Here is a 26,694-nt window from a genome sequence, read left to right as displayed (position 1 = left end):
TGCTAGGAGAGTCTTCAAAGCAACAGATTGTGTTGAGCTTAAAGAGTAGTAAGTAACTCAGCAAGCACAAAGTTGACAATTGTGCATGTAAAATTAGACACTTCAAAGAAGACCATAATCTTTACTAACTACCCTCAGTGGAAATGAACTGAAAAGTAGATAAAGAAAGAAACAATGAAAAGAAGAGAAAATCATGGCGATGAATTGCATGTGCCACTGCCATGGTTATTTCATATCCCTCTTTTTCTTTACGTACTATTCAGTTTACTATACCCGCTGCTGTAGCATTATAGACTGTATTATTACTCTTGCTCCCTTCCTCTGTTCCCCAAGTAAAAGTGAATGTTTCCATTGATCTGATTTGCCGCCGCACCAAGTCCAAACAAAATATTATGACATACTAATCATCAGCACACGGAATAGATTAAAACAGCCTTCTATCTAGCATGACACTAGATTCATGTCAATCCTTTTTTTTTTTTTTTTTGTCTCAAGCCACCACCTAGAATTGATAAACAAAGAGTACACAGCTCAAAGCATCTCTACATTTATGGTGATATGATTCATCGTTGGTTCTCTCTGCGCCTAATATATCGGGTTCGATCGTTGTATCTAGGCCGGTCTCTATTACTTGGTGGAACAGGCTCAACCCTCCTCTGTCTCTCTGGAGATCTTTGCACAATCTCACCATTGACAAACAGTTCAGCTGCACAGGCAAGAAACAGTTTATAAGCCTGACACAAGGATTCTTTTTTTTTTTTTTTTTCTAAATGGTAGCTGATAACGAGATTAACAAAAAAGGTACTCCACCAATCTTGCAAAATGGTTAAGAAAAATAAACGAAGTAAATACATGAAAAAATAATAAATACTCTTGTTGGTGTATAATCAGTCCATAGCCTTAATCACCAGGTAAAACAACAATTTTCAACGCAAGCACAGCTTGGAGCATAAGCAAGTACAGAAAACAAGCTCATATATAATTACATGACATGAGTGCAGTGGCTTCAAAAAAAAAAAAAATACATGGGTATATTGAGCAAATTGCTCCAGTTATCATGCCACACAAATGTCATCTGATTTGACCCTTTTTTTTTTTAATATGATCTCAACATTTCTAATCATAAAGACAAATCAAATTTGTTTTTTTATGTCTATATGCCATCATTTGTAGTAAGCACAACATAGGCACATCATGATCTTAAAGCTACAAAGTCTTAAGTCTTGTCACCAACAAATAGATTTGGCATTTTTTGTCAGAAAAAGGTAAGTGATATCACAGGAGGGAACTTTCTGCAAAGTTTCACTACTATTAATGGGTGGCTCCAGGAGTTCTTATGGGTATAAGCATCTCAGGTAATTCACTCTAATGGTTCCTCATTATCCACATACAAACTCATTTTGTCCACCAATAAATAGATTTGGCAAAATAAACATAATGCTAATTTTAGCAACAGAACAAGATAAATTGATTAACATCTCCCTCGTCTATGTTCTAAAAATTGAACTAAATCAGTCTCTTAGTTGTACTCATTATAAATTTTGTTTTTTGGTTATGTGAGGAAAATTCAACATGGATACTCAATCTGAAGCAGGATTTCTCTGCATTGAGATAGAATGCCATGCCATGCATAACCTTCTGCTTCTTTTTTCCATGACAGTCTTTTAAGCCAATCCTACATAACCCTCTATAAAGCCCATTAGGCTATAGCTGTTTGGATGGCTTTGGGTCAATTATCTAACGCACATTAGGCTAATGGAATTGTTTGATGCACTCAAATATTGTTTTATTAAAATATTAAACACCTCCATCGTATATCAACTCACAAGAGAATAACAGACAGCTCACAAATCATTAAAACCATAATCAACCGTGGGTAACAGAAACAAACAACCAAATCAGGAAAGAAGAAACTGAGAACTGAAGTTTCAGAAACCAACTTAATCACAAAGATACTAACACGTAACAACTAAAACTACATAAATATACACAAAAAACCAAGAAAACTAGCCTACTCACAAAATGTACACTTACATAAGCAGAGAAGACAATTTTTTTGCAAGGTAGAGAAACCATCAAAACGGTACAGTGTCCTATTTAACAAAGCTTCAAACTCAGTATCTAACCGAATACTACACCTAGATGCAATCATGATTCTCCTAGCAGAATGTTATCCAAAGGAGCAAAAGCTGTCTCTTGGCCACCCAACCCCCCCTCTCCCCGACAAACCATCCCCACTCCACTTCTCTAACAGACCTTTCAAAGAAATGATAAAAATCTACAGAAATAAAGCAACTTTTATAATATTGATTATGTCCACAAACCAAAGATACCACATACAATCTGTGAGTCTTGATACCAGGAACTCAAATTAGAAAACCCCCAACATGGCCATCAAGAAGTGATATCATTTCAAAATAAAAAACCATTAATTCTCAAAAATAAAAAATATTAACTTTTTAATTTCAATGAATATAAAAATATATTTTCTCTATTTTTCAGTAATAGGAGCAAAATTTAGGTCAACATACATCTTTAACTCATGGGCCTCAATATAGTCGGCCAATGCTCAAATAATTATGATGGATGTGACACCAAACTTTCATTATGTCTCACGTTCAGAGATTGTGTCTTTAGGACCTCCAAATCTCTACTAGAAAAGATCCAATCTCTTAAGAGCTCCTCTCACCTTGATCCCAGTTTTAATTGGGTTCGTATATTGCTAATCTTAGTTGAGTAATCCTCTCTCCACATTCGCTCATCTCTTCACCACAAGGTGATTCTTCACTAGCATGTTTTTGGGCTGGATTACAAAGACATGACAAAGGGTGATCCAGGGGCCATTGCATGACTTAACCACCATCAATTTCTCAACTCCAAGGAAGTGTATGATGATTTGAGATTGCTATACAGTTTGGCAATGTTCAGTCGAATATGTAAAAGTAAACCATATGTAACTTCCCATAGCCAAGATGTGGAGATATCAAGATAAAGTGAAAACTGAATATGGGAAACTCTTAGACAATTGACTATCCATCATCCCATGAAGCATGAGGACCAAACATTAGTAAGACAAAATATAGATAAAAAGAGTATCACAAGGAATTTTTTAATTTCACATAAATGGAATAAGTAACCTAAAAAAATGTGATATCAGGGAAAAATAATTTCAATCTTAACTCAAACGAAAACAGAAATTAACAAAGGAACTAAAAAGAATTAACAGTTAAGGTGTCAAGACTGAAGAGATCTTTTATGCAGAAACTCAATCTAAACCTGATGGCATCTGAAGTAGTACACTGCCAATTGCACTAACCCAATCTGCCAAGGTGGACAAACTAGATTGAACAAGAACTCCTTACTAGTATCTAGAACCATTATTTTCCAATTATATTCCTGTAAAACTTTTAGTCTGAAGCTGAACCGTTAAGCACGATTCTTCTGATCTTAAAAACCATGAAATTATGTGAAATGCTACACATGCCACAAGAAATTATTTTTGTCACTAAGATGATTACCTCCATAGTCCTTGTTCTCAGGATCAACATATGAATCAGGCAGTACAAACAGAACTCCAGGCAGACCTGTGGAAGAACAAAAGTCCAATTTAATGGAACAAAGAACAAGACAGAACTTTGCAATGCAGAGATAAATTCCAGTTCCAAACTGAACGACATCAACTAACCCTCAAGCTTGTTCGAGGTCTCCTCATCAATCTCACAGCCAAAGCCAAAGTAACGCTCACAAGAAACATTATAAATCTTCTTCTTTGCTTCCTCTTCACTGTTCGATCACAACAAAAACGGCAAATATATGAAAACTGGAAAAAGGAAATCATGATTCTAATACTGGACAAGAAAATAATTTACACGTATGAAGTTCCAAGCATAGGAATATTTTAAGCTAACCCATTAATAGGAACAGATGCATCCACTCAAATGCAGAAAGTAAGAAAGATTTATCAGACGAAGTGAAAAAGTACTGAATCAATACAAGGAATTAAATTAAGACAAGTGATGGAAAACGTAAACTTGAAAAAGGAGAAACATACTCACCTTCCTAAGACCTTGGCTAAGGTCTGGATGTAGCAATCGATCATCTGCTGCTTGGCGGCCCCATCGCCTCCGGGTTTGTCCATCACAATGAGCCAGTGATTATAGTCACATCCGGGGAAGAGTGGAGCCATCTCCGTCGGCGGCCGGTCGCTGCTGAAGTTGGAACCCGAGTTCAACGGTGAGTATGCTGAATCGTTTCCGGAGCGGTTTACCCTGCATCGGACAGTGTTGAACCGACTGGCTAGTCGCGAGGCATGGAAGAGTGAAGGCACCATCCGTGCCCTAGCATAACCCAGCGACAGCGCTCCAACTCCGGGAGGCGTCACGCTGGTGAAGAGATGCCTTGAATGGAGGAGAGAAGAAGACCGAGCGGACAAGATCCCTCGAGCAAGGGCTGCTATGGCCATGGGGAACAGACACAGGAGGGTTTCGGAGGGGACGAGAGAGCGAAGGATGGAAGCGAGGGTTTTAGAGACGGCGAGAAAATTTGGCCGCGGGGCAAAGGGAGAGGAGAAAGGGAAATGAGATAACGCGCGTCGCGCGGGGGGGGGGGGGGGGGGAGGTGTCCGGAATCAATTTGAATTGAAGTCCGGAATCAGGGTTTAGGGTCTTATGTGGATGGTAAAAATCATTTACAATAAAGTATCTTAGCCCATTTTCGAAAATTTAACATATGATTTAGCTCATGCCTTTTGCAAATAAATTGGATCATCAATCCCATGAGGATGTAGTGCACGTCTATTCCTATGGCTGAGATAATATTTTTCCATCATGTACATAAAACATGTGAGTGCTATCATACATACAATCATTTTTTTGTCTTTCTTAATATCCATGGAAACCTGCAATCACCACAAGCACAATGACAACTATAAAAATAATTTATATTTTTTCCTAAATGTCATAAACACAAAAGCATACCCTTATTTTCAATTATAACCTAATTTCAATCACACCTATATACAACTACATCCAATCACAATATTTATTCATATAATAAGAACACAACAATCATGAAAAGCCAAATCTTATCCATAATGATATTCATAATCTATTAATGATAAATCTCATAATGTCATAATTAAAAAACATAATTACAATTCAAACAATCGTCCCAAAGTAGATAGTGTACTTAAAACTCATTACTACATTTCACTAGAACAATATTTAAGCCACTGAAGTCGCTCTTCCACTGTCATATTTGTAAACATGTTCCTCTTAATTTTCGTATCCAACCATTCAGGAGCGCAAAACTTCCACTGTATCGGAATCTTCGGGATTTCTGATAGGGCTTCAATCCATTTCTTTTTGTTGACTTTATCATCATCCGATTTTATAGCATCACACAATACCGAGACAATTTCTTTCATTGTATCAAGGAACATGAAACTGTCATCAGTGGAGATTTCCGGTCTCTTTCTACAACGATTTGAAGTTGACGGGTTAGCACTTCGAGACTGATCAGGTGCCGACTCATTTTCTGTAAAGAATGGTGATGGAGTATCTCTACTTAAATCAACATCCTCTAGCATGTCCAAGCATGAATTTTCTTCTTCATGCTGGATATCATTGGACATGTTTGCGTTAGTTTAACTTACTGTCCTCATGGTTATTGAGTTTCCCACTACCAAAGCCAATTTCTCATAAAGGGGGCAACCTTGTTGTCTATACTTTTTAGCATCTTTGTGTTTCTACAAGAATAAAACATCATTAGACGACTTGGAATAGAGTTCTAATAGTGCGGAAAACATTGGCATTCATTTTACAGTACATCATAATTTACTGACCTTGATATAGTATTGCCATACAGAATGACATACAGTAACTTGGTGTGTGGTTGCATCTCAGCCGAACCCACTAGTGTTGAGAGAGTTTTTTACTGCTTGGTAAGTTTTCTTTTATGATCTTATTCGATTCTTGAGCTGATCAACAATTTTTTTATTAGTTGCGTCTTCATTTAACCTATTGACACAGTCCAAATACATCTCATGCTTCCAAACCCCATTGGGCATCTTGTTCCCCATATTGACTTGCTCAACCAAGAGATCGAGCATTTTGTTGTCATCAGCAAAGGTCCAAATGTCATATGATCGAGCAGTTTGTTGTCTTTTTCTGGCCATTTATAATCTAAATCTGAGATGGTCCTCATGGAAAAAAATTTAGATGTGTAGTCTTGAAAGCATGAAATCCGATAATTAATATATTATTCATAATTTATAATAATAAATTATTTCTAAAATCAGGTCGAACTTTTTAATTCGTGGATTATGAAATATATTTTTCACTCAAATGTTAATTTAATCTATTTATTTTTGGATTAAATAGATTTTACAAATCCGGTCCATTTATAGCCCTTGACAACGCATTCTCGCTACTCCTTTTTGAGAACTGTCCCAAAACCCTCGCTTCCTTCGCTCTCTCCTCCTCTAAAACCCTTTCCTTCCCAAAACCCTCCTGTGTTTGTTCCCCATGGCCATGACTGCTCTAGTACGAGAGATCATGTCCGCTCAGTCTTCTTCCCTCCGTTCATGGCATCTCTTCACTACTGTTACGCCTCCTGGAGTTGGAGCGCTGTCGTTGGGTTATGCTAAACGTTTATTACACGCAATGGAGCCGTAGACAATCAAGTGAAATCCTAATAAACCCTAAAAGAAAATTAAATTAAGATTAAGAAACAAAAATGATATCTATATCACATAAGAGGTTATATTTGATTTTCCTAGTAATAAACGTGTGGATAAATGGTGAGCTTTCTCTATTGTCTATGAACAAATGAAAATGAAGGCAAACAACAATGAGAATTAGTCAATGCTTCTCTCTTAATGATGCTCCCATAGTTACCATTATAGTTGTCAAGGAACTCTAACACTTTCATTATATTTCATTTAGAAGATTATTTGTTTTTACATATGTTTACATAATAAGGATAACAACGGGTCGGGTTTCATGGGGAACAAACTCCACCTCCACCGATTTAATCGAGGGGATGGGATTGTTATTTGACCTCACATAAATGAATGGGATGATGTCCAAAACCTCGATGAATTTAGTTTATAACTTTCTTGTAATTTTATTAGTAAACTACTCTATGGAACAAGATTGAAAATTAATTGCATCATAAGACTAAATGGAGTCAAGATATAGGGTAAAAATATTCAAACCCCGTTGTAACGTGGGACGAAAACGGGGTTGTAAGGTGGAGTTGAATGTCGATAAAAAAGTTGAAAAACCAACCCAGTTGTGGGATTAAGAGGGAGCAAGTTTACAAACTAGGGTTAAGGGGGATGGTTGGGTTTCTTAAAACTTGTCCAACATACACCTTAACTACAAATATTACATGAAATTTCAAGGTAAATATTTAATTATATAACTTTTTCATTGATTTTAACAAGAAGACCAGCTGGGGTGTCAAGTTTATTACATCGATAACTCGAGTTTGAGCCTCACTATGTATAGACGTAACCAAGTATAGACATGATACCATAAATACACCAAAGATAAAGACTAATATCGAATACAAAAATCTAGTAATTGTAGGTGAATAGAGATTTTATGGTATTCAATCAGTTGAATTTCGATAAATCTTAATTGAAATAATTCGAACCTACGTTGAAGTTGTAAGGTAAAAAAAAACATAATTTTCGTCGAGTTCATCGACATCATTTTTGAACATTAAACACCTTTACTCGTTAATATTTATTCATTGAACTTATCTTATAATACAATAATTTCCGATTTTCATTTTTATGAACATTCATTCATAATTGTTTGTTCTATTGGGATCCATTCTAATCAGAGTAGTTAAAATGGAGTTTTCAAGTTTTTATGCAAAAATAGAAAATCACAAAAAAATCGAAAACTCAATTTTTTTAAGAAGAATACAGTAATCATACAACAGATTTTCTAAAATTTTCTATTAATTTCCGAAATAAAGAGTCTTCAAAGTTCAGACATCAAGCCCTAATTGACATGAAAATTACCAGAAATTTTAAATTATAAATATATTTGGGGAAGCAGTGATCTCCAAACCAGCAGAAAAACATATCTCCATCGCTTCACCTAAAATTCTCCAACCCCTTTAAACTTAGTTTGAAAGAGCAGCAACCAATCGAGAAAAAACACAGCAGAAAAATTAAGGTAATCTGGTTCCCGGTCGTGATTCGATTTCCCAAATTCTTGGAGCCGTTCGAGTCGTTTTCCCTGGTGTCGTCGTCCCAAACACCTGTTCCCCGAAGAAGATACCGTCTCAGGCTTCCTCGTACACGGCCGGGCATAAATAGACAAACAACCCTAGCAAATCCCCAAATCCCCAAATCCCTATCCGAGGAATCAATCAATTTCATGCCCTTCCCATTCCTGTAATTCTAATGCCGTCTTCTTCGACGACAAAATAAACTGGTTTTTGCTTTCGAACGGAGAGGCGAGCTTGGAACAACTCATCTTCTCCTGAATTGGAATTGGAGAGGAGAGGCCGAGAGACGCAGGTGATTCATGATAATAAAATAGTGGAAGAATATTCTGGGTTGGTGTGACAAATCAGCTGTTTGATGGCTTCAATCTCAACTGCTTACAAATTTTAATGGGTTGGATGGGTTAATGAAATTAATTGGATTATAGGATTATAACTTTATATTTTATTTTTGGGGGGTATTTATGTGCTTAAGACGTATAGATTAAGGTAAAAATCAAATTTAATTTGATCTCCAAATACCAAATTTGGCTGCGAAACTCGGATTAGTATTTCAGGTGTAATCAAGTAGCCTAATTCGACATTTACCTCCCTAAAACCAATTGGGGCGATCGATTTTGATCTAACTGGGTTAGATCAGGTTCAACCCTAAGTTGGATTAATATATTTTTTTATTTCATTAACTTTTGACATTTGTTCTCCACTTCAAATCCTCTCTCCAATAGAATCGATTGGTCGAATCATCCGGTTTTTATCTGAATAAGAACAACAAAAGGTTCCATTCCGATTTAACCTGATTGAACAAGCCAGTTTGGTCCGTTTTGACAACATTGCTAAAGCCAAATCGATCAATCAGAGTCGATGATAAAGTGACATGAAGAAAGTTATTATAAGGTTAAGAAGCACAATTGATGTTATAATCTAGAAGGGTGATAAATTATAAATTATAATTTTTTATATTGCATTAGCTTTGAAGTTTTTGATATATGACAAAAATTAATTAAAGCTATTATGGTGACAAAATAAATTGTTAATTTTACTTATTAACGCTAAACTCCGACAATATCTTTGGGTTGAAGCAGTCGATAATTCTTATGTACGAATATTTAAAATGATTTGATAATTAATTTCATAATTATCATTTTACTTAAAAAACAAAGATCAAAATAATTTCTTGGTGGTTGGTGAAGGGTTTTAGGTTTAGAATTTAAATATTTAATTTATTTAAAAATTATTTAAAAATTTAAATTTAAATTATTATTTTTGGATGAGTCAACATTACTTAACCTAAAATGCAGGTAAAATGGGAGAAGAATTATTTAATGTGATGTTGATCTAAGATTAATTAAACCGAGTTAAGCAAAGTGGGAGTGCTTTTATGAAAAGCATTGATTAATTAAATTTATCCGTTCATAAATAAAAAAAATATTTTAAAAAAATTGGTGGTTGTTCTTTGTTTTATTTTAATCCAAGTCCCAAGGTTTCGTCTAATTTAATTAAGTTTAATAATTAATAAGTGCTTAAACATGTGAATATTATAAATTAATGACATTTGCATCATGAATCATTAAGGCGTACTTAGCGGGAAGCTGAAGTTATTCGCGTACGAAAAGACGGGAATACCCCTGTAGTTGTGTTGGGGAACAACGACTTTATTGGTATTATTTTGTTGGAACAAGTGAGGGGCACCGTCGTCTTTTAAGGGGGTCTTTTCGTTTCACCTGACGAGTCAAGCAGCGATTGACGTGGGTCTCTGTGTCCTATTCGTTAGACTTTAGGGCCTTAGGCGGCTGAAAGCGAGCCTCCACAGCTCAACCGTCCATTTTTTTATACCTAAAATACCCCTATTTAAATAAAAAAAATATTTTTTTCCTTATTAGTCTAGCTGGATTTCGGATTTACCAAGTAGCCTTAGCCGCCAGGAATTACGAGGGCGATTTTGAGATTTTCGGGACTTGCGGGGGGAATACGAGGAAGGGCATTTAAAGTCTTAGGATTCCTAAAAAGGAATCGTGGCAGAAATGGAAATAAAGAGTAGAAATAAGGTTAGTGTTTTAGCCGTAGCTGTCGTTTCTTGCTTCGATTAAAAAAAGCAGGCAGGAAGAGGGCGGCTGGAGATGGTGGCGGTGTTAAAAGCAGGCAGAGCCGAGGAGAACCGCTCAGGAAATTATAAATAAATAAACTAGAAAAAATTGAGGGAAAAAGACAGGAAGAGAGGTGAGAAGGGAAAAAAATAATCTTCTGCTTGGATATATTCTGCCGTTGATGAAGTTGTGGTCATTGTTTGGGTAGAGAAAAAGAGTGGGGAAGCGAAGGGTTCCGAGCGGGGGAACATAAAAGGATGTTGAGATCAACTCCGGCACTGCTGAATATCTTTACCAATCCCAAAGGTCTTTAGCTTGTTTCTTTCTCTCTCTGTCTTCTTTGTTCTGCTGTTGTATTTTTTTCTTTTGACTTCTGTTTGTTTTTCTGGTTTTTGGTTGGTCTGTCTTTTTTACTTCCCTTTGAGTGGTATCATCGTTGTCTATCATCTCTCTGGTTGGAGATGGAAGTGTGTTTCCGTGGAAAGGTGTTCAGTCTTACTTCTTTTCTTTTCCTTTCTTACCTCTCTTTTGTTTTTTTTAATATATATATATATTTTTTTGTGGGTTTGCTGTTCAGCACTTCTGCTTTGGTTGATTTTGGAGCTATTCCCATGTGTGTTTGTTTTGTTTTCTGGTTCACGGATTAATTCCGCTGTCGTGAGTGAAGTTTTTTTTGTTTTGCTTTTGTTATTATTTTCATTTTGGTCGGCGTTTGGTCTCTTGCTGGCGGAGTTTGCGCCTCCGTAAGGAGCACACTGTTCGCTATCGTTTGTTACTTTTTTGTTTGTCGAAACTGTGCTCTTATGGGGGTAGGGAACTGGTTATCCGTTGTTCGAATTTATTTGTGGTTTATCTTGAATGGTAATGAAAATCTTGTTCTACGGTTTACTCGCTAGATTGTAAAATGGGTCGGTAAATGGGGTCTCTCTTGAAATTTCGAAGCATGGTACCATGTTGATCATAAAACTTTATCCATCACCGCAATCACACAGATCTCTCTGAGAGTTAGCTTCACTGACTTGAACACCATGTAATTTTGATCTTCTGTTAATCTGAAAATAGTTTACTGGAAATAACGTTGGAGTTTAGCATGAGTTGAAGATACGTTCCTTACTCCTAAGTGGAAATTTGCCATGTTTGCTATGAATTTCTTAAATGTGGAATGCAGATATTATTCAAGCGTTACTTCAGTGGGAGTGACCTGACTTTAGTTTTGCTATGTACTCGAATTACTTACCGTGGAAAGCTTATTGTCAAATTTAAACAGTATTGATAATTATCTTTGATTATTAAATCTTGTTCAGGAGCCAAGTTATCCGCATGTTTTTTTAGTTGAAGAAAGAGTTATATGTTTTTGCCTTCAAATGTTGTGTTATTCCTGGAAGTTCATTTCTTCAAGATAATGAGTGTTCTATGTAAAAAATTGATCAAGAAAACACCATGGGGTATGGAATATCAAATTCAAACAGGTCATGTTTCGTTATAGTTGCCCTTGATTTTGAAAATTTTCAGGATTTGAGTTTTAGTGGCCAGATGCTGTCTTTCTCCCATTGGTTAAATTTGCCTGAACATTCTTAGAAGAATAGGTAGGTTGACAAACTTTGGTTAGAGGAAAGTGAAGCTTTTTTTTATGTGTGTACTCCCTGTTATTATTATAGTTTTGTGGTGAGATGTCAAATAAAAGGATCAATATTCTGGACTGAGTTTTTTTCTTATTGGCGTGGACAAGGTACCACATAAGTTTAGTTTGTTCGTTTTTCTGAAAAAACTGAGGGAACAGTAACTGGTATGCAATAGGTCCTTGCTATTTTCTTCAGCATTTTCAATGCTAGCAAATGATGCTAGTTCTGTGTTTTCTTCACTTTCCCTCATAATCAATGCTTCCGGGGCATGAACCTTTTAAAGATAACTGATGTTTTCTAATCCGATAATCTTATTTTGAGGACTTCCTGTTTGTATGACTGGTGTCTCTGAGAAATATAGACTGGCTATTGTGCCAAAACTTGCATCTCTTGCTTAAATCAGCAAGCTTCATCTAATAATCATGATGGTACCAATTATATCATATTCTTTCATAGTTAAACCTTTTTTTTTTGCTAATTTTTCGTGTTAACCTATTGAGTGTACAAATTGATGCTCATGTAGGCTTGATCTTTCGTCTGAGTTCTGGTTGAGGAGTCTTGATTGGTTCAATGAAATTCGAAAACAACATTCAGCATTAGAAAGCCCTTTGCACACATTTGAAGATTTACTTTTGGCTGTAAAGAATGCAAAGCATAAGCAACAAAGAGTCTAATCAAAGCTCGGTACATTCTACATCTCAAGGCATTGGTAATTGCCCATCATGGTGGAATTCAACCCGGTGTCAGATTCCACATTCTTCTCCTTCGAAGAATTTGAACTTGAATTTGGACTCTCCAACTCAAAAACTTGATCATGTCAAACAAGTCAGTCATCAACTGCAGGATCAGGAGTCATCCTCCACCCAATCGACGGGCCAATCTTATCATGGAGTGGGGGGTGTGGAGGGAGGAAATTCACAAGGGCAGTGTGTTTCCACCCAATCTGGTATAAGTCACACACTTTATCCCTCTCCATTATGTTAAATTCTTCTCATGTTGTCTTTTCACTTGCTCTTTTTTCCTTTTTTAATTAAGATGAAGATAATATATTATATTTGTTTTCATTAATCTCACAACTGTTGTTCTATCACTACACTGCTGTCAACATTTCTTTAAATGTATCATATCCTGTTTGGCTTCTTTTTGTCTTCTTTTTTGCTGTTTCTAGAAATTTTTGTGCTGGGTGTCTTTCTATGTGTATGTTGATGTGGTTTGGGGTTGCAAATTCCTTCTGCTTGTTTCTCCAGTTTTCTGAGTAAAAATACTTATCCTTTGCAAGGATGCCATGTATGGTTCACTAACTTATCTTACCTCAAAGATTTTATTCTTCTCTCCCTTTGTGAATGTTTCAATTTCATGATGTGACAAATTTGGTATTCTTTCTTCTTCATTACTGTTATGTGCATTTGGTGTCTCCCTGAGAACAATTAAATTAATGATCTATATGCAGAGAAGTTAGGGATTTGCTCCCAGTTTCTTTGTAATTCTTTTTGTTAAAATATACATCCTTTTTTTTTAAAAAAATAAATTATATGCAGTGAAGGATATGGGTCACATGTCTTGGACACAAGACATTCTAGACCTTGATAAATGAGTTTGTTGTGCAATCAAAACCAGTATTGTAAAACCCTACTAATTATTGACATGGGGGACTGAAGCAGTCTGGTTCAACTGATGGGAGCACCAACATATTTTTAATTAGGTTTGAATAAAAACCTGAAACAAAATGACTAAGTCAAAGTGCTAACTATTATCTTTTTCTATTTTTGGAACCCTCTCATTATGTGTGCTTCATAATTTGGTCCTGTGTTAACCCATTGTCCAATTGGGTTTCCTGTGTATTCAATATGAGGCCTTATCTAATGATTTATCAATTGCAGAACCTGAAAACATAAAAGGAAAAATATCTTCTGAATTGATTTTAAAAATTGAGGTGCCAACTGAATAATGGGGTTTTACATACCTCTCTCTCTCTCTCTCTATATATATATATATATATATATATTCACCCATTTTCTTCTTCTTTTGGAGGTGTTCTGTCTCAACAAATAAGGTCATCCAATTATTGATGTAGATAGAACACCAACTTTGGCTTCTTTTTTTACTTTGTTCAGGATGCAGTGAAAGTAGTGTGCCGCGAGTTGAGGCTCCTGGAAAACAAATTTTAGCCCATGGAACTCCAGATTTTCTCTTTCCTGCTTCACAGGTTGATTACAGCCAGCAAGTTGTAAGTTTACTTCATCTATTTTCTTCTTTGCCTTGTCCTTGGCATCTAGGTACTTCAGATTTTTTATTGTAATTCTTTCTCCTGTTTCAGGTTCAAATTCCTTACACTTATACTGATCCATACTTTGGTGGGTTAGTGGCAGCTTATGGATCACAGGTGCTGTTTGATATTTTAGCCTGTCTGTTAATTCATACATGCACACCCCTATTCCTGGTGGTTGTGTGGGTGTTTTACCTTGGTGGTATTCATTTTTCCAGTTCGTGGTTCTATGTATTATTGTCACAGATCAGCATGCACTATTCAGTTTCATGGTTCATGGAATTGTGCCTATTGCTATCTGGAAGAATGGGACGTTCATTTTGTTTTATATACTTCTTTTTTGGATAGGTTTATTAGATCAAGCCTGTGACCTAGATGTCTGGATAGGTTTATTAGATCAAGCCTTTGACCTAGATGTCTGGAGTCTAGTCTGCCTGTCTGTCTTGTCTGTCTGTCTTTTCATAGGCTGTTATGCTCTTGAAAGGTCATCTGATATTCTAACAGTAATATGTAGAAATATGAATGGTTGGTATCTTGTTCATTTATTCTTTACCTTCTGTGATAGTTGACTGCCCTATATGTATATGATTGCCAGAGTACAGAGTGTATCTACTTATAGCAATATATTTAAATTGTGAAGATCTTTTGAGGAAACACACCTTGACAGTATAATTTATCATTGTAGGGCCCTTTTTTTTGGAACCTGTTACTCTTGTACTCTTATTCTAGCTTTAGGTAATATCATGTGTCTTTCATTGAACAAGTAAGTGGTCACCAAGAAATTTGAAGCATTGCATGAGATCTTTACTTGTAAGTGGTCTATGATCTTCTTAGTGGTGTGGTGGGCTATAAAAGTGTTGATCCTTTTTGTTTTACAGACTGGTAATTGTCTGCCTTGTCGGTATTCTTTTCCCTTAATTTCACTCAGCCAATTGTGTAAATAGATCCTCACTAGAAAGCTGGAATTTTGAAATAAACACATAGGAATTCCAGTTGTATGATATTCTTTGAAAATTGCATCATTTGACTTGTAGATACATACTCAGGTTTATGGGGTTCAACCTGCACGTGTACCACTGCCAGATCTTGTGGAAGATGAACCCATATATGTGAATGCTAAACAGTACCGTGGAATCCTGAGGAGAAGAGAATCAAGGGCTAAGTTGGAGGCAAAAAATAAGCTGGTCAAATCTCGAAAGGTACTTCTACTTCAACTTGACTTCCTATTGTTTGTATTTTCTTTTGAGTCCTTTTTTTTTTTTTCCTTTTTTATTCCCTGTAAATTTCTTTTTTATCTTGGAAGATTAATTGAGAACAATTCCATTCGAAAAAAAGGAAAAAAATAAGAATAATCCATGACAACTTTGTCTCAGAATTCTCATTAATGCTGATAACATTGCTGAAGTCTTTAAGCACTATCATGTTGTCTTGGCCAATGAAATGCCGTAGTTGTCATTGAAAATGGAGTCTCTAAATGCACTCATATTCTTCACATTTTTATCTAATTGTTTGCAAACTGTTTTGAGATTTTAACGGGTGATAACTGATACCTGTTCAGTGAGACTTAATATGCTTATTGTGGAACCTTTATGTTTCTAGTAGAGGGTTTATATATCTGATAGTGATATAGTTTGGACAAGGTTTAGATGATGGTGACGACACATTTATGAGTTAGCATGTTAATATGATGATGATATATTGTGTTGGATTGTGGCATTCCCGTCTGGATTCATAGCGTTATTTGACTTTACGATAAATTTCTTTTTACTTCTTACAGTATCATGTCCAAATTTAACTATGCATTGACTTTCCTGTTGTGCATATGATATGTAGCCATACCTTCATGAGTCCCGACATCTCCATGCAATGAAGAGGGCTAGGGGATCTGGGGGACGATTTTTGAACACAAAGAAGCTTCAAGAATCTGACTGGGCACCTCCCAGTGGTGGAGAAAAAACCACACATTCAGCCACCATTCTCCCATGTGGAGGCGGAAGTGTATCTGAATCAGAAGTTCTTCAATCAGAAAATGGCAACGCAGGTGCCTCTGCGGTTACATCTTGTTCTGAAGCGACAAGCTTTTCTAAAAGTAAAGAAGAGGTCTTTCGGCAGGCTAATCTTGGTTACTCCACCTTTCATTCCCATGTTGGTGGTACCCTCCAAGATGGTGGCAGCATCATGCACAATAGGGCCCAGCACCGTACTTCCGCCATCCGGTGAGAGGCGGAAAACTAGTGCAGGCTTGGGTTTATGAACGCCAGGCATTGTTGACACTAGCTCATATTGTCTGGTGGCTCATGGGCAATTCATCCTTGGCTTTGATACATCTCCACTACAACGTTTACTTTATCCTGTCTATATATGCGGAAGACTTGAATGGGGTGTCCAGTGCAAGACTGTTGATCCGCTTTATCTTATTTCCATGTGTGAGCTAGAAATCGGTTTCTGAAATCACTCGTATTTAGGGTACATCATGTTAGATTATTTCTGAACGCATCTTTCTTTGGTTTGAAAGACTGTTGAGTGTCTTTAGATTTTGTTGGGGAAATTCTAGACTCCAGTACCTGTAAGGTCATCTTTGTGCTGCTGTTTAGCTGAACGAATCGAGTTTCCCCCCCTATCTTTAACGACCGGTTGCATTGCATGAAAGAAAAATGAAATATTAATAGTGGGATGGGGGAGGGGATGAAGAGAGTAGGTTCTTTACCTTTCCCTCTCCTATTATTTTATCTCAAAAGGCCTTTTCCTTCTCTCTACATCGTCCTTGTACATCATGGAAAGGTACTCTCTTTCTTATGTGAGTAAAGGAGTGGGTAATCCTTCTCCTCCCATGCCAATAACCCTCACCTGTGGTTCTAAGGTAGGTCATATTCTTTGTTTGGGTTGATTTTTTAACCTCATCTCAGTTCCTCAAATTTTTCGTGAATTTACAATCTTTTAATTATTATCATTTAAATATTTTTTAATTAAAAACTATATAAAAAACCTGTGTATTTTTTGATCCGTTTGTTCTATGTTTTCTCCTCTTGTTCCAAATGAAGGTTAGTGGATTTCGATAGTGCCAATTGTCATTAGTTTTTGTTTGTTCTATGTTTTTTGCTTTGATTGTTAACTTCGGATGATTTTTTTATTTTTTTATGAAACTGCATAACTGAAAATCTATGGTTGGGTGAGCCTAGATTTGCAATTGACGTTCATAATTCTCAAAATTGACTAGTCTGCGGAAAAACATCTGATGTGTGGACTTCCAGAAAACCTGCCTAGTTTTCTCTTTTCTCTCTTTCCGACTAAAACAAAGATGGAACCTCCTCTTAATTCTCTCTTTCTAGATAGTATAGTTGGCCTCTTGGAGAGAGAATTAGGTATGCTTTCACCATGTAGATCATATGTCTGATAAAGCAGTTGACAGTTTATAATGAATCGGTGTTCTTTATGTTCTTCTTGTTGCAAATTCACTCATTCAGGATTCTCTCAACAAATTATTCTTGTATGAACAAATGAGGAAAAGAAAAGACTAGAATCCAACCCATTGTGTAAATAAGGAGAATCTAATTGAGAACTGTTTCCTAATAGGTTAATTTGGGTTATGAATCTTAATCGATATCTGTTTCCAAATGGGTCAATTTGGGTTTTTATTCAGTTGCTGGTCAGCCAACAAATTCCAAGCTTTTGTTGATATGGGCATATCTCATCAATAGCTAAAATTGAAAAGAAAAAAATTAAACAGTTCATATGCTCTCTCAGTTGTAGAGAAAACATTGATTCACAATATGAATCCTTGGCAAAACTGCATCTCTGGCCAATAAGAAAACTAATTGATGTTCTTGTGCCTAAAAACTCAAAACAGTGAGAACTCAAACCTCAAGTATCACTCCAACAAAACCCTGGAAAGTTTCTTATGACTAGTATCCTCCCTTGAGATCGTTAACAACATCATAGGGAATGGGTGTTACTGTCTCAAGGGTGGCTCCTTCCACCATGAACCCAGGTTTGGGTCCAATGGGTTGTCTCTTTGTGCTGATGATCTCACCACGAGCCTTGGCCTCCGCCTTCAGCTTGTCGTTGTTCAACTTTCGCAGCCTGAACTCTTCCGTGCACCTCGATGGCTGGACATGCTCAACACGCACATGAATCCTCTTCCTGATTATCCTGTTGCCGACCTGTTAATCAACAAATTATACAGGTGAGACATTGGATAGGTTAAGCAGGCAATTCACTGCCTACTACAGCAAGAAACTTCAATTATAAACTTTTATGTTTTTCATGATTATGAAGAAACATGATACTTGTAACAGAGTCTAGCACATCAGGGACACAAACTACTATAACTTAAAGAGAACAGAATATAAATTTTCTTTCTACTCCAACCCAGCATTCAGTTAACTCACAGATGAAACAAAAAGTCATCTGAGAGTATACAGGGATAAAAAATTCTTATCATTAGGGAGATTAGTGAAATTGAAGTAGCATAAAATGTTCATCACCCAATCTGTTTGTAAGAACTTTTCTACTACAAAGCAGAACATACCACTGTAAAGGAGCTACAACCACACACAGGACATGAAAAGTCCTTTTGAATGGGTTATAAAGGACCTGAAAGAATAATGCATGAAAAATGTAGACAATATAGCAGTAGGATTCCATGAAAGTTCAATCATCATCGAAGTGAACCCTACAAACAACTCTTCTTGAGCTTCAAAACCAAACTTTAGCACATTTTGTTAATTTGGCTTATGAAGTTGACCAGCAACATTTTAGAGTTGAAAAGCTTGAACACCATACTCCGAATTTCATTTTATGGTGCTATTCTGAAAAAAAAAAAACATTATAGGTATAATGTCCCTCCCACAACTAGTTTGTAACATTCCAACAGAGCCTACTACTACACCCGACCTGAATACTCCAGATACTCTGGCATGTCAAAATTATAAAACTGCACTCCCAAAGGAAAATGCCACAAATATGATCCGAAGTAATACAAGTAACTGTGACTTAGCTTGCAGAACAAAAAAATTAATATAGGCATGAAAACAAAAAATTTCGATTACATAGACACCACGTAAAACATAAAACAATATCTATGATACCGTCTCAATCAGCTGGTGAACCACAAAAAGGTGCATGGTTAATGATAAAATGAAGCCGCGCGCATTTCAATGTATTCATGTAAATCAAAATGTAACAAACCGGCAAGCACCCACCGCAAAAACCATCTGCACAATCGAAAGACCTACCAAATCTCCTAAACCCAGCTAAAATTTTCCTGTATTCGTAAAAAAAAAAAATGCAGCAAAATATCAAACAATCTATGACCATATCAATGAGCTTGCCACACAAAAGTACGGGTCAATGCACAAGCTCGCATATATAAACCAATCTAATAAGGAGAAACGAGAGAAAAATATATCCGAGCTTCTATCAAGAGGACAAACAGAACAGACGTGAAAAAAAAAAAACAAATTGATTCGTTCGGTAATATTCATAGCGTCCACGGCTAGACAGTGGTACCTGTTTGTTAACTTCGACACCAATAGCGCGCTTGGTAACGTTCCAAACCCTACCAGTGCGACCATGGTAGAACTTGTGTGGCATACCTTTGTGCACTGCGCCATTAACCTTGATGTCTACGAACTCCCCGACTCGGTAGGTCCGCAGGTACGTCGTCAATGGGATGTAACCCTTCTTCCTGAAAGGGCGAGAGAACAGATCCCTGGTGCGGGAACGGAGACCGTGTCCTGCCGGCATCTCCTTTTCTTTACGGTGCTCCCGCGCTCTCCAAAGATGGCCTCTCGCCTGAAAGCAACCGCGCAACGAAGAGACAGAGCTTAGTAGGGTTTCTCTGCAGCCTTCTTAAACCCTACTTATCAAAATTTTGAGCTTCTGGAGATGTGCGGCTAGGATTATTTGGATCAAGATGACGGGAATGCCCTCCCTCAGATGTTCTACAGGGCCGCACGCCGCATGCGCTTAACGGGTCAATGTCCCGGTTTTCGTTTCTCTGGCAGCCGCATTCGGTCACCTGAATAGCCCAGACCCGAACCGGATTATTGTCATTGGCCCATCAAAGAGAAGGGTCAACTTGAGTTTTGAGTTGTAAGTACGAACGGTCAGGGCAGAGGTAGGGTTTAGGCACAACTCATCGGGCCGAAGTGTTCTTGCTCGACGACGGCCATGTGGAGATACACGGGTTAAACCCAGGCTTTGTGATTGGAGAACATTCGGCTACGTTGCGCAGATACATTTGATCGGGGCGAGATTACCTATGCAGGAAGAGCTTGGAGGGAAAAGAGCGCGTCCTCTATGAGAAGAAGCGGCAAATTAAAAAAAATCTCCCAGGTACTAGAATTGTTTTGCGGCTTCTATTTCGCTAGGTTCTTTTTTTTATCACAAATTTGTTGTTTGCATTAAATCGTCCTGGTGCTGGCTCTGGCTTCGGATGACAGAGGGAAAAGCAATTCCGACTTAGCCCAGGAATGAAATTGATCTTGAAGGTGAAAATGCTGAAGGTTACACAAGACATGAGATAATGATCAAATTTTTTTCACGAACTATTTTTTGGAATAATAATAGTCAAATTCTCATTTTCGTTTCTTTTCCATGGGTTCCAAACATACCCATAATCTCTTTAAGAAATGTTAACATTGCAGATTCTCTAATTCGGTGGGTGGGGGTGGGGAGGGGGGTTGATTTACATGGTATTGTTGTGGGCGATTCATTCCCTTTAGATATTTGAGCAGCCTCCTGCCCTTTGTACTCTTGTATATTCTCTCTTTAACGATTTCTTCGTTTTACTCAAAAACATCTTTTTTGTAATATTGGCTTAGTGGGGTTGTATAGATCTTGTTCCGCCTGTCTTTTCTTTTTAATTTTGTGGGTGAGCTTCTTTTTTTCAATCCTAGTTTTGTGGGTGGCCTTTTTGTAATTCCTCCTCTCTCCTTAATTTCATCATTCTAAATGAACATGTCTGGGAGCTAGCAGAAGTAGCATGTAAGTATTGTCAATCTTTTGAATGTCTTGGATGCATGTTGAATACATTTTTTGAATGCATTTAATTTTTGTGCTTCATGTTTTTCTGTTAGTATTGATAATATAATTTTTGTAAGCTTCTTCAGACTTATCCTCTTCATGCTCTTGCAGTGGCTTCTTTGTTAGCAATAGACATAGCTGTTCCAGAGATGGCTACGAAAGTTGACCAGACACCCGTGGTGTCCTCGTCTACTTCATCGACAGTATCATCAAGTAGTCCAAAGGTTTCTATGTTTGGAAAGAAGTCTGGATTCGTTATACCAAAAAATAAACTCTCAGGCTCCTTGGTTCCTGTCATTCGAGGCAGCAGGAAGTTAGAAGATGGTAGTTCTTCCAAGGAAAACACTAAACAAGCTCACAGGAAAACAAAATGGGGTCTGGATCTGACTCAAGATACCTCTGTCAGAAGGGGAAGAGCCTTGGCATATCAGGTGAATTGAGTCTTAATTCAATTGCTCACTACATCCTTCAGACTTGAGTTAGTTTTTCATATTTTTATGTTTCTGTAGACAAGTTTTCTCAAACAAATATTTTGCCTATCAATCTTTTTCTCCTTCTTGGGGTTTAGAACCTTGGTACTCGTTCCTCAGATACATTATGATGTAGAGCCTCCAGTTATGATGTTAGAACCTAGGTACCTGTTCCTCAGTTACACTCGGCATATGCTGTGTATCACTTGGCTTTTATTTTTGTTCAACTTTCTTTTCCCTTTTTCTTGATGTTTTATGCTTGGTGCGCTTTATAAGCTACTTAAGTTCTCTTTGACCTTTTTCTTGTATTGTCTATTTATGCAAAAGTTGAATATGGTTTTCATAGGGAACTTAAAGCTCTCTTTGACCTTCTTCTTGTATTGTCTATTTATGCAAAAGTTGTATATGGTTTTCATAGGGAACGATAATCTGAAAACCTTAGTGCTCTGGAAAACTGTGCATTTACCAAGATACCTTTAAAGTTGTCTAAAACGGCAATATAAGTTTTTATGACCTCTTTGGAGTGTCAGGAAACTTGAATGAGTGGGTTTCAAACAGAGGTGTGAATCTAAACCATTCTTGCTGGAAATATTTAGGTGGAAAATGGGCCATTTTACAAGGATAAATAGGATAAATTTTCTTTTAGGAACCCATTTTCCTGGAATATGTTTCCTGTTAGAAGTGCATTTCCAGCATTTCTAGGAAACGACACTAACTGAGCCTTGGGCAGGGGCAATGATTCTTGCACTCCTACTTGTGGAAAGGAAGTGGCTTGCTCCACATCCGGCAGTTGGACTTCCTCTGTCCATTGAGTGCCTGAATGTTAGTGTCTTCCTTGTGAATTTCTTATATTGAAGCTTCCATTCCAGGTGGCATTAAGTGATGTTACTACCTGTGTGGTGGTAAAAATTTTGTTCAGACTCGAGTGGAGCAAATTACAAAGCAACTGAAATCAGGAGCTGAGAGCGGAGATGGTCAGGACTCACGGACACCCATTGAGTCTGCAGATAATGGATCATCCAACCAGCAAACTAACAATGAGGTGCGTTTATAATAACTATTTAGCTCTTGAAGCAACTTTTTTGCATTCTGTGTGATTTTATTTTGGGTGATTGATATTACTTTGTTGAGAAAGACAAGAACCAAGTTCACACTGTTGCTTTTATTGGTACTCCCAAACTTGGTCCAACCAAATGTAGGTCCCACATATGATGTGTATTGGTGGAAGTCATCATTCGTTATATAAAGAAAGTTTCCTATAAATGAGAATCTTAGAATACAGCCCATTCATGGTGGCACCTATCTTGGTGCATCTGGTCCATGTTGCCTGTACTTAAAGACCCATGAAATTTGAGCTTTAAATTTCTTGGGTTTATCCTCTGAAGAGGATTCCATCATGTACACGACCCTTGTGCTTTTGTTAGCAACATATTGTAATTCTAGTGTTTTTATGAGATCACCTTAAACCTGCAGCAACAAAACTTTGAACAACTGGAATTGGAAAGACGGGAAGCTATCGGTATCTTCAGTGGCTTCTTTTGAATTTCTATTTGATTTTGCTAGTTATGTTCTTAAGCCTGTCTTTTCCATATTTACAAGTGGTAGTTTTCAATTTTAGGTGAAATACTACGTTTAAACCCAAATTACAAGGCCCCACCTGACTACAAACCATTGCTTAAAGAAGCCAGAGTTTCTGTTCCTGTAAGTGAACTTCTGATCATTTTGGCTCTTTTCTGTTATTCTTATCTCCATGTTTAAGCATTTGGCTTCTACATATGTGTTTATAGTTACCATTGATTGCTTTTAATTTTTAGCAAATAAAAAAAACAGGCTCACTTTTCTCTTATCCTAATACTTCTGCAGCTTAAAGCTTATCCTGGATATGACTTTCTTGGTGTCTTTTTAGCACCGGAAAGCAGTACTCAAAAGCGATTGGAAGAAGTAAGTATATCTTATGTGAGGTGTATATATTGAAGCTCATCTTCAGGAAGATTTTCTTGTAGATTCCAGTTTCCTTTATTTATTGGCCTCGGTTGAGCAGCCATGGTTATTAAATTTATTTCTGTATATGCATGTTAAGTTTCGGATGAAAAGAATGAAATTTTTTCCAGATATTCTTCAAAACATTGTGGAACTCATCCTTCTATTGTCTATCGCTGCCAAGAAGTAGTTTCTTGGGTTTCTATTAAAACATATTTCTCTGTCTTCAGTGTTAGTTATTCAAGCTGCACTAGTTTATGCAGAATTCATGTTTTTTTCTTTTTGACATTTTCTTTTTAAAAATCAGGAAACTGGAGCTAAAATACGAGTTTTGGGTAAAAAAGCAGATATGGTGGAGGTAAATATTCTGTCCATATATTTTTCCCATTGCTTTTTCCATTTTACTTTTTTGAATCTTTGGACTCAATGTCTCTATGGTTGTATTGTTGCTCATATTCAGAGGGAAATTACTACAGTAGACAAGGATGATGTTCAGGATGTTTATCAAGAGCTTTATGTCCATATATCTGCAGACACATTTGAAAAAGTTGATGCTGCAGTCGCTCTTATAGAACTTTTAGTCACCCCAGTATCTGTGAGCCCTCTATCCCTTCTCAACATACATATATCTTATATCTATATACACGTATCGTTATCAACAATGTTGAAGTCTTGACTTTTCTGAAATAATAGGGAAATTCAAATATGGCCGTGACAAGTTCTACTTCAGATTCTGGGGATAAGGTGAGACTAGCTGATCAGAATGTGACATCCGGTTTCTTGGTGCCAGTAGCCTCTGGAAATCAAGGTTTGATGCAACCGAAGGTGGGGCTTGCACAATCTGCTCGTCTGCAAGTTCAGCTTCAACCCTACCCAAGTTCTTGGGCTCCATTAGGTCAACTTCAGACTCGTATACCTGCTGGCTCTGTCCCACCTCCAAATTCAGGTTTTGCCAACCCTCATTTTCCTCCATCTGCTGCCAATGTTTACAACCCACCATATTTTGGTGCTCGTCCTCTGACCTCAGTAGGAATTCAATCTGGTTCTGTAACTGCATATCCATTTGGGCCTGGACCACAGCAGTATCCAATGAGTCAAGTCATCCTGCCTCAAAGCGCTTCCATGCAACACACGCAGGTGCCACAGGCTTATCCTCCCTTGCCTGCCCAGCCAACTTCTAGTGTCCATCCTCAGTTCAGTGCTCCCCCTTCAATTGCAACCCCTACTGGATCTGATGTTAGACCTCCTATGACCTCAATGCTGCGACCTGTGTCATCAGCACCGCGAGGCCCAGCTTCAGCTGTAAACCCTCCCATTTGGACTGGAGCATCAACGACTGCTGCTCATGCAAGGCCCTCCAACATTGTCCAAACAGGTCCCAACTTGGTTCCTGCGTTGAGGCTTCCTTTTACAGATCCACACTCAATCATGCCAGCAAATGCAGTTAGTAGGGCTGCTAGTATTGCTCTTCCAGCTACACCACCTGTGAACCGTCCTGTAGGCCCATTATTTACTCCTGGTTCCCCTCAAATTGTTGGTGGTTTATTGTCATCAGTGACATCTCCACCTGTCACTCTTCCTTCATCAACTTCTGTAGCACAAGCCCCATCACCAACATTTTCACAGCCACCACGATCAGTAAATGTATCACCTCAAGTCTTGGGTCAAGCATCCAGTCCATCTGGATCAATGCCTCTATCGCGGCCAATGTTTGTGCATACTCCTGGACAAATTCTGCCACCATCACCTCACCCCATTTCAGGAAACTTACCAAGCTTCTCACCTATAAAACCATCGATGTCTAATCCACTGACAATTCAATCCATGCAATCCCCAAAACCACCAGGCCCAAGCACCAATGATTTCACATTTCAACCTCTTAAGCCTCAGTCTTTGGCTTCTCAAACATCTCTGAGGCCAAGTAATCAGCCTCTACCACTGAACACCCATCCTGGTCAACAGCAACATTTAGTTAGGCCACCTGCACCCCAAACACTTCCCTTCCAACCGGCTGTGAGCAATCTAACCACTCCTCTGAGCATGACTGGATTTCATAGGCCTCCTGATAATCCAGTGGGTCGTGCTCCTTCGGGTCTCATGGTTCCTTCGGGCCCTCCTCCAAGACATCCAGCTTTTCAAAATTCTGCAGCTCTGGCAACTCAAATGCGCCCTACGGGCTTCATGTCAGCTCCCCAGGGCAACAGTCTACTTGGATCTTTGCCTGTTCGACCTGGAGCTTCAAATACTTTCAGAGACATGAACATCATCATCCAAAACCAACAGCCAGGGATCAACCCGACATTTCCTGGTTCGAAGATGGCTTCAAGCCCATCAGGAGGGAATCAGATATATGATCCATTCTCGCCCACGTAAGAATCCTGCAATACTGGATGCAGCAAATGAAGCTGGGAAGGGAAGGAAGCTGGAGCCTTACCATATGGTATTAACGTGGAAAATGAGGCTAAAGGCGGTGTCATGAGTGGGCGGTACATTCCTTAGTGCACTTGTAACTGAATGCCCTTAATAGGACCTTGTTTCAGTAGATAGAGAAAAGGGTTCTGCTGTTGCCTAAGTTTATTTGTTTCTGTTATCTGTGGTTGCTTATAAGCAATTAATCTTCAGCAAAAACTTTTAAATTGAAATTAGCTGCAATGGTGAAGTAAAAGTTGGAGAAAAATCCCAACAGAATCATGTGTAAAATACTGTGGGACAAGGGATTAATTGTTATCTATAAAAGGACATTTGCCTGATGCACTGTTTCAGTAGTTTCATTACTGGGAAAACCCAGATCAGATTAGGGTTGCTTTGTCCATTGGAATCAGGAATCAGGACTGAGGCTGACATGAGAAAACCGCCGAACAATTCTACATGCTGTTGAACTCTTTCTGATCCATCCTCCTGACTCTGCTCATCTATAATGCTACTTTCTCAAAGTAGTCAACCTGTCTTGATTTTAAACGCCTAGTTTCAATTTCTACGTTCTTCACGGTTCAACCAGTTCT

General features: G+C 37.7%; 4 protein-coding genes across 4 annotated transcripts; 2 read left to right on the top strand and 2 right to left on the bottom strand.

Moving 5' to 3' along the window:
* Window positions 1-322: 322 nt before the first annotated feature.
* Window positions 323-4,588, bottom strand: LOC137959104 (multiple organellar RNA editing factor 2, chloroplastic-like). Its single transcript, XM_068806408.1, has 4 exons — window positions 4,056-4,588; window positions 3,686-3,783; window positions 3,519-3,584; window positions 323-706 (listed from the first exon to the last, which is right to left on the bottom strand). The coding sequence occupies exons 1-4, from the start codon at window positions 4,460-4,462 to the stop codon at window positions 564-566; spliced, it is 714 nt and encodes a 237-aa protein (XP_068662509.1). The 5' UTR covers window positions 4,463-4,588; the 3' UTR covers window positions 323-563.
* A 5,728-nt stretch (window positions 4,589-10,316) lies between these two features.
* On the top strand, window positions 10,317-16,880 carry LOC137959230 (nuclear transcription factor Y subunit A-3-like). The gene is made up of 6 exons (XM_068806604.1): window positions 10,317-10,634; window positions 12,474-12,896; window positions 14,065-14,177; window positions 14,268-14,333; window positions 15,263-15,415; window positions 16,050-16,880. The coding sequence occupies exons 2-6, from the start codon at window positions 12,596-12,598 to the stop codon at window positions 16,434-16,436; spliced, it is 1,020 nt and encodes a 339-aa protein (XP_068662705.1). The 5' UTR covers window positions 10,317-10,634; window positions 12,474-12,595; the 3' UTR covers window positions 16,437-16,880.
* A 1,035-nt stretch (window positions 16,881-17,915) lies between these two features.
* On the bottom strand, window positions 17,916-20,039 carry LOC137959399 (large ribosomal subunit protein eL21x/eL21w-like). The gene is made up of 2 exons (XM_068806791.1): window positions 19,725-20,039; window positions 17,916-18,376 (listed from the first exon to the last, which is right to left on the bottom strand). The coding sequence occupies exons 1-2, from the start codon at window positions 19,959-19,961 to the stop codon at window positions 18,119-18,121; spliced, it is 495 nt and encodes a 164-aa protein (XP_068662892.1). The 5' UTR covers window positions 19,962-20,039; the 3' UTR covers window positions 17,916-18,118.
* Window positions 20,040-20,371: 332 nt separating this feature from the next.
* On the top strand, window positions 20,372-26,442 carry LOC137960385 (uncharacterized). Its single transcript, XM_068807996.1, has 9 exons — window positions 20,372-20,552; window positions 21,354-21,673; window positions 22,632-22,754; window positions 23,186-23,231; window positions 23,331-23,413; window positions 23,576-23,653; window positions 24,000-24,050; window positions 24,153-24,287; window positions 24,386-26,442. The coding sequence occupies exons 2-9, from the start codon at window positions 21,392-21,394 to the stop codon at window positions 26,063-26,065; spliced, it is 2,478 nt and encodes an 825-aa protein (XP_068664097.1). The 5' UTR covers window positions 20,372-20,552; window positions 21,354-21,391; the 3' UTR covers window positions 26,066-26,442.
* Window positions 26,443-26,694: the final 252 nt, after the last annotated feature.

The sequence above is a fragment of the Aristolochia californica genome, unplaced genomic scaffold (assembly GCF_029961685.1).
Source record: "Aristolochia californica isolate CCGP_79_NKW_82.1479 unplaced genomic scaffold, dmAriCali1.0.hap1 SCAF_3, whole genome shotgun sequence".
Lineage (NCBI taxonomy): Eukaryota > Viridiplantae > Streptophyta > Magnoliopsida > Piperales > Aristolochiaceae > Aristolochia > Aristolochia californica.
This window is presented reverse-complemented; position numbering and strand designations above follow the sequence as displayed.

Excerpts from the sequence above, each read along its gene's own strand:
- LOC137959230 (XM_068806604.1), top strand. The coding sequence starts at position 12,596 with ATGCAAAGCATAAGCAACAAAGAGTCTAATCAAAGCTCGGTACATTCT. Across the intron at positions 14,178-14,267 it reads TTGATTACAGCCAGCAAGTT|GTTCAAATTCCTTACACTTA; the intron begins GTAAGTTTACTT and ends CTCCTGTTTCAG. Across the intron at positions 14,334-15,262 it reads TGGCAGCTTATGGATCACAG|GTTTATGGGGTTCAACCTGC; the intron begins GTGCTGTTTGAT and ends ATACATACTCAG.
- LOC137960385 (XM_068807996.1), top strand. The coding sequence starts at position 21,392 with ATGGCTACGAAAGTTGACCAGACACCCGTGGTGTCCTCGTCTACTTCA. Across the intron at positions 21,674-22,631 it reads GAAGAGCCTTGGCATATCAG|ACTCGAGTGGAGCAAATTAC; the intron begins GTGAATTGAGTC and ends AATTTTGTTCAG. Across the intron at positions 24,051-24,152 it reads AAAAAGCAGATATGGTGGAG|AGGGAAATTACTACAGTAGA; the intron begins GTAAATATTCTG and ends GCTCATATTCAG.
- LOC137959104 (XM_068806408.1), bottom strand. The coding sequence starts at position 4,462 with ATGGCCATAGCAGCCCTTGCTCGAGGGATCTTGTCCGCTCGGTCTTCT. Across the intron at positions 3,784-4,055 it reads TTAGCCAAGGTCTTAGGAAG|TGAAGAGGAAGCAAAGAAGA; the intron begins GTGAGTATGTTT and ends GTGATCGAACAG. Across the intron at positions 707-3,518 it reads TGAGAACAAGGACTATGGAG|CTGAACTGTTTGTCAATGGT; the intron begins GTAATCATCTTA and ends TTGCCTGTGCAG.
- LOC137959399 (XM_068806791.1), bottom strand. The coding sequence starts at position 19,961 with ATGCCGGCAGGACACGGTCTCCGTTCCCGCACCAGGGATCTGTTCTCT. Across the intron at positions 18,377-19,724 it reads GTGTCGAAGTTAACAAACAG|GTCGGCAACAGGATAATCAG; the intron begins GTACCACTGTCT and ends GTTGATTAACAG.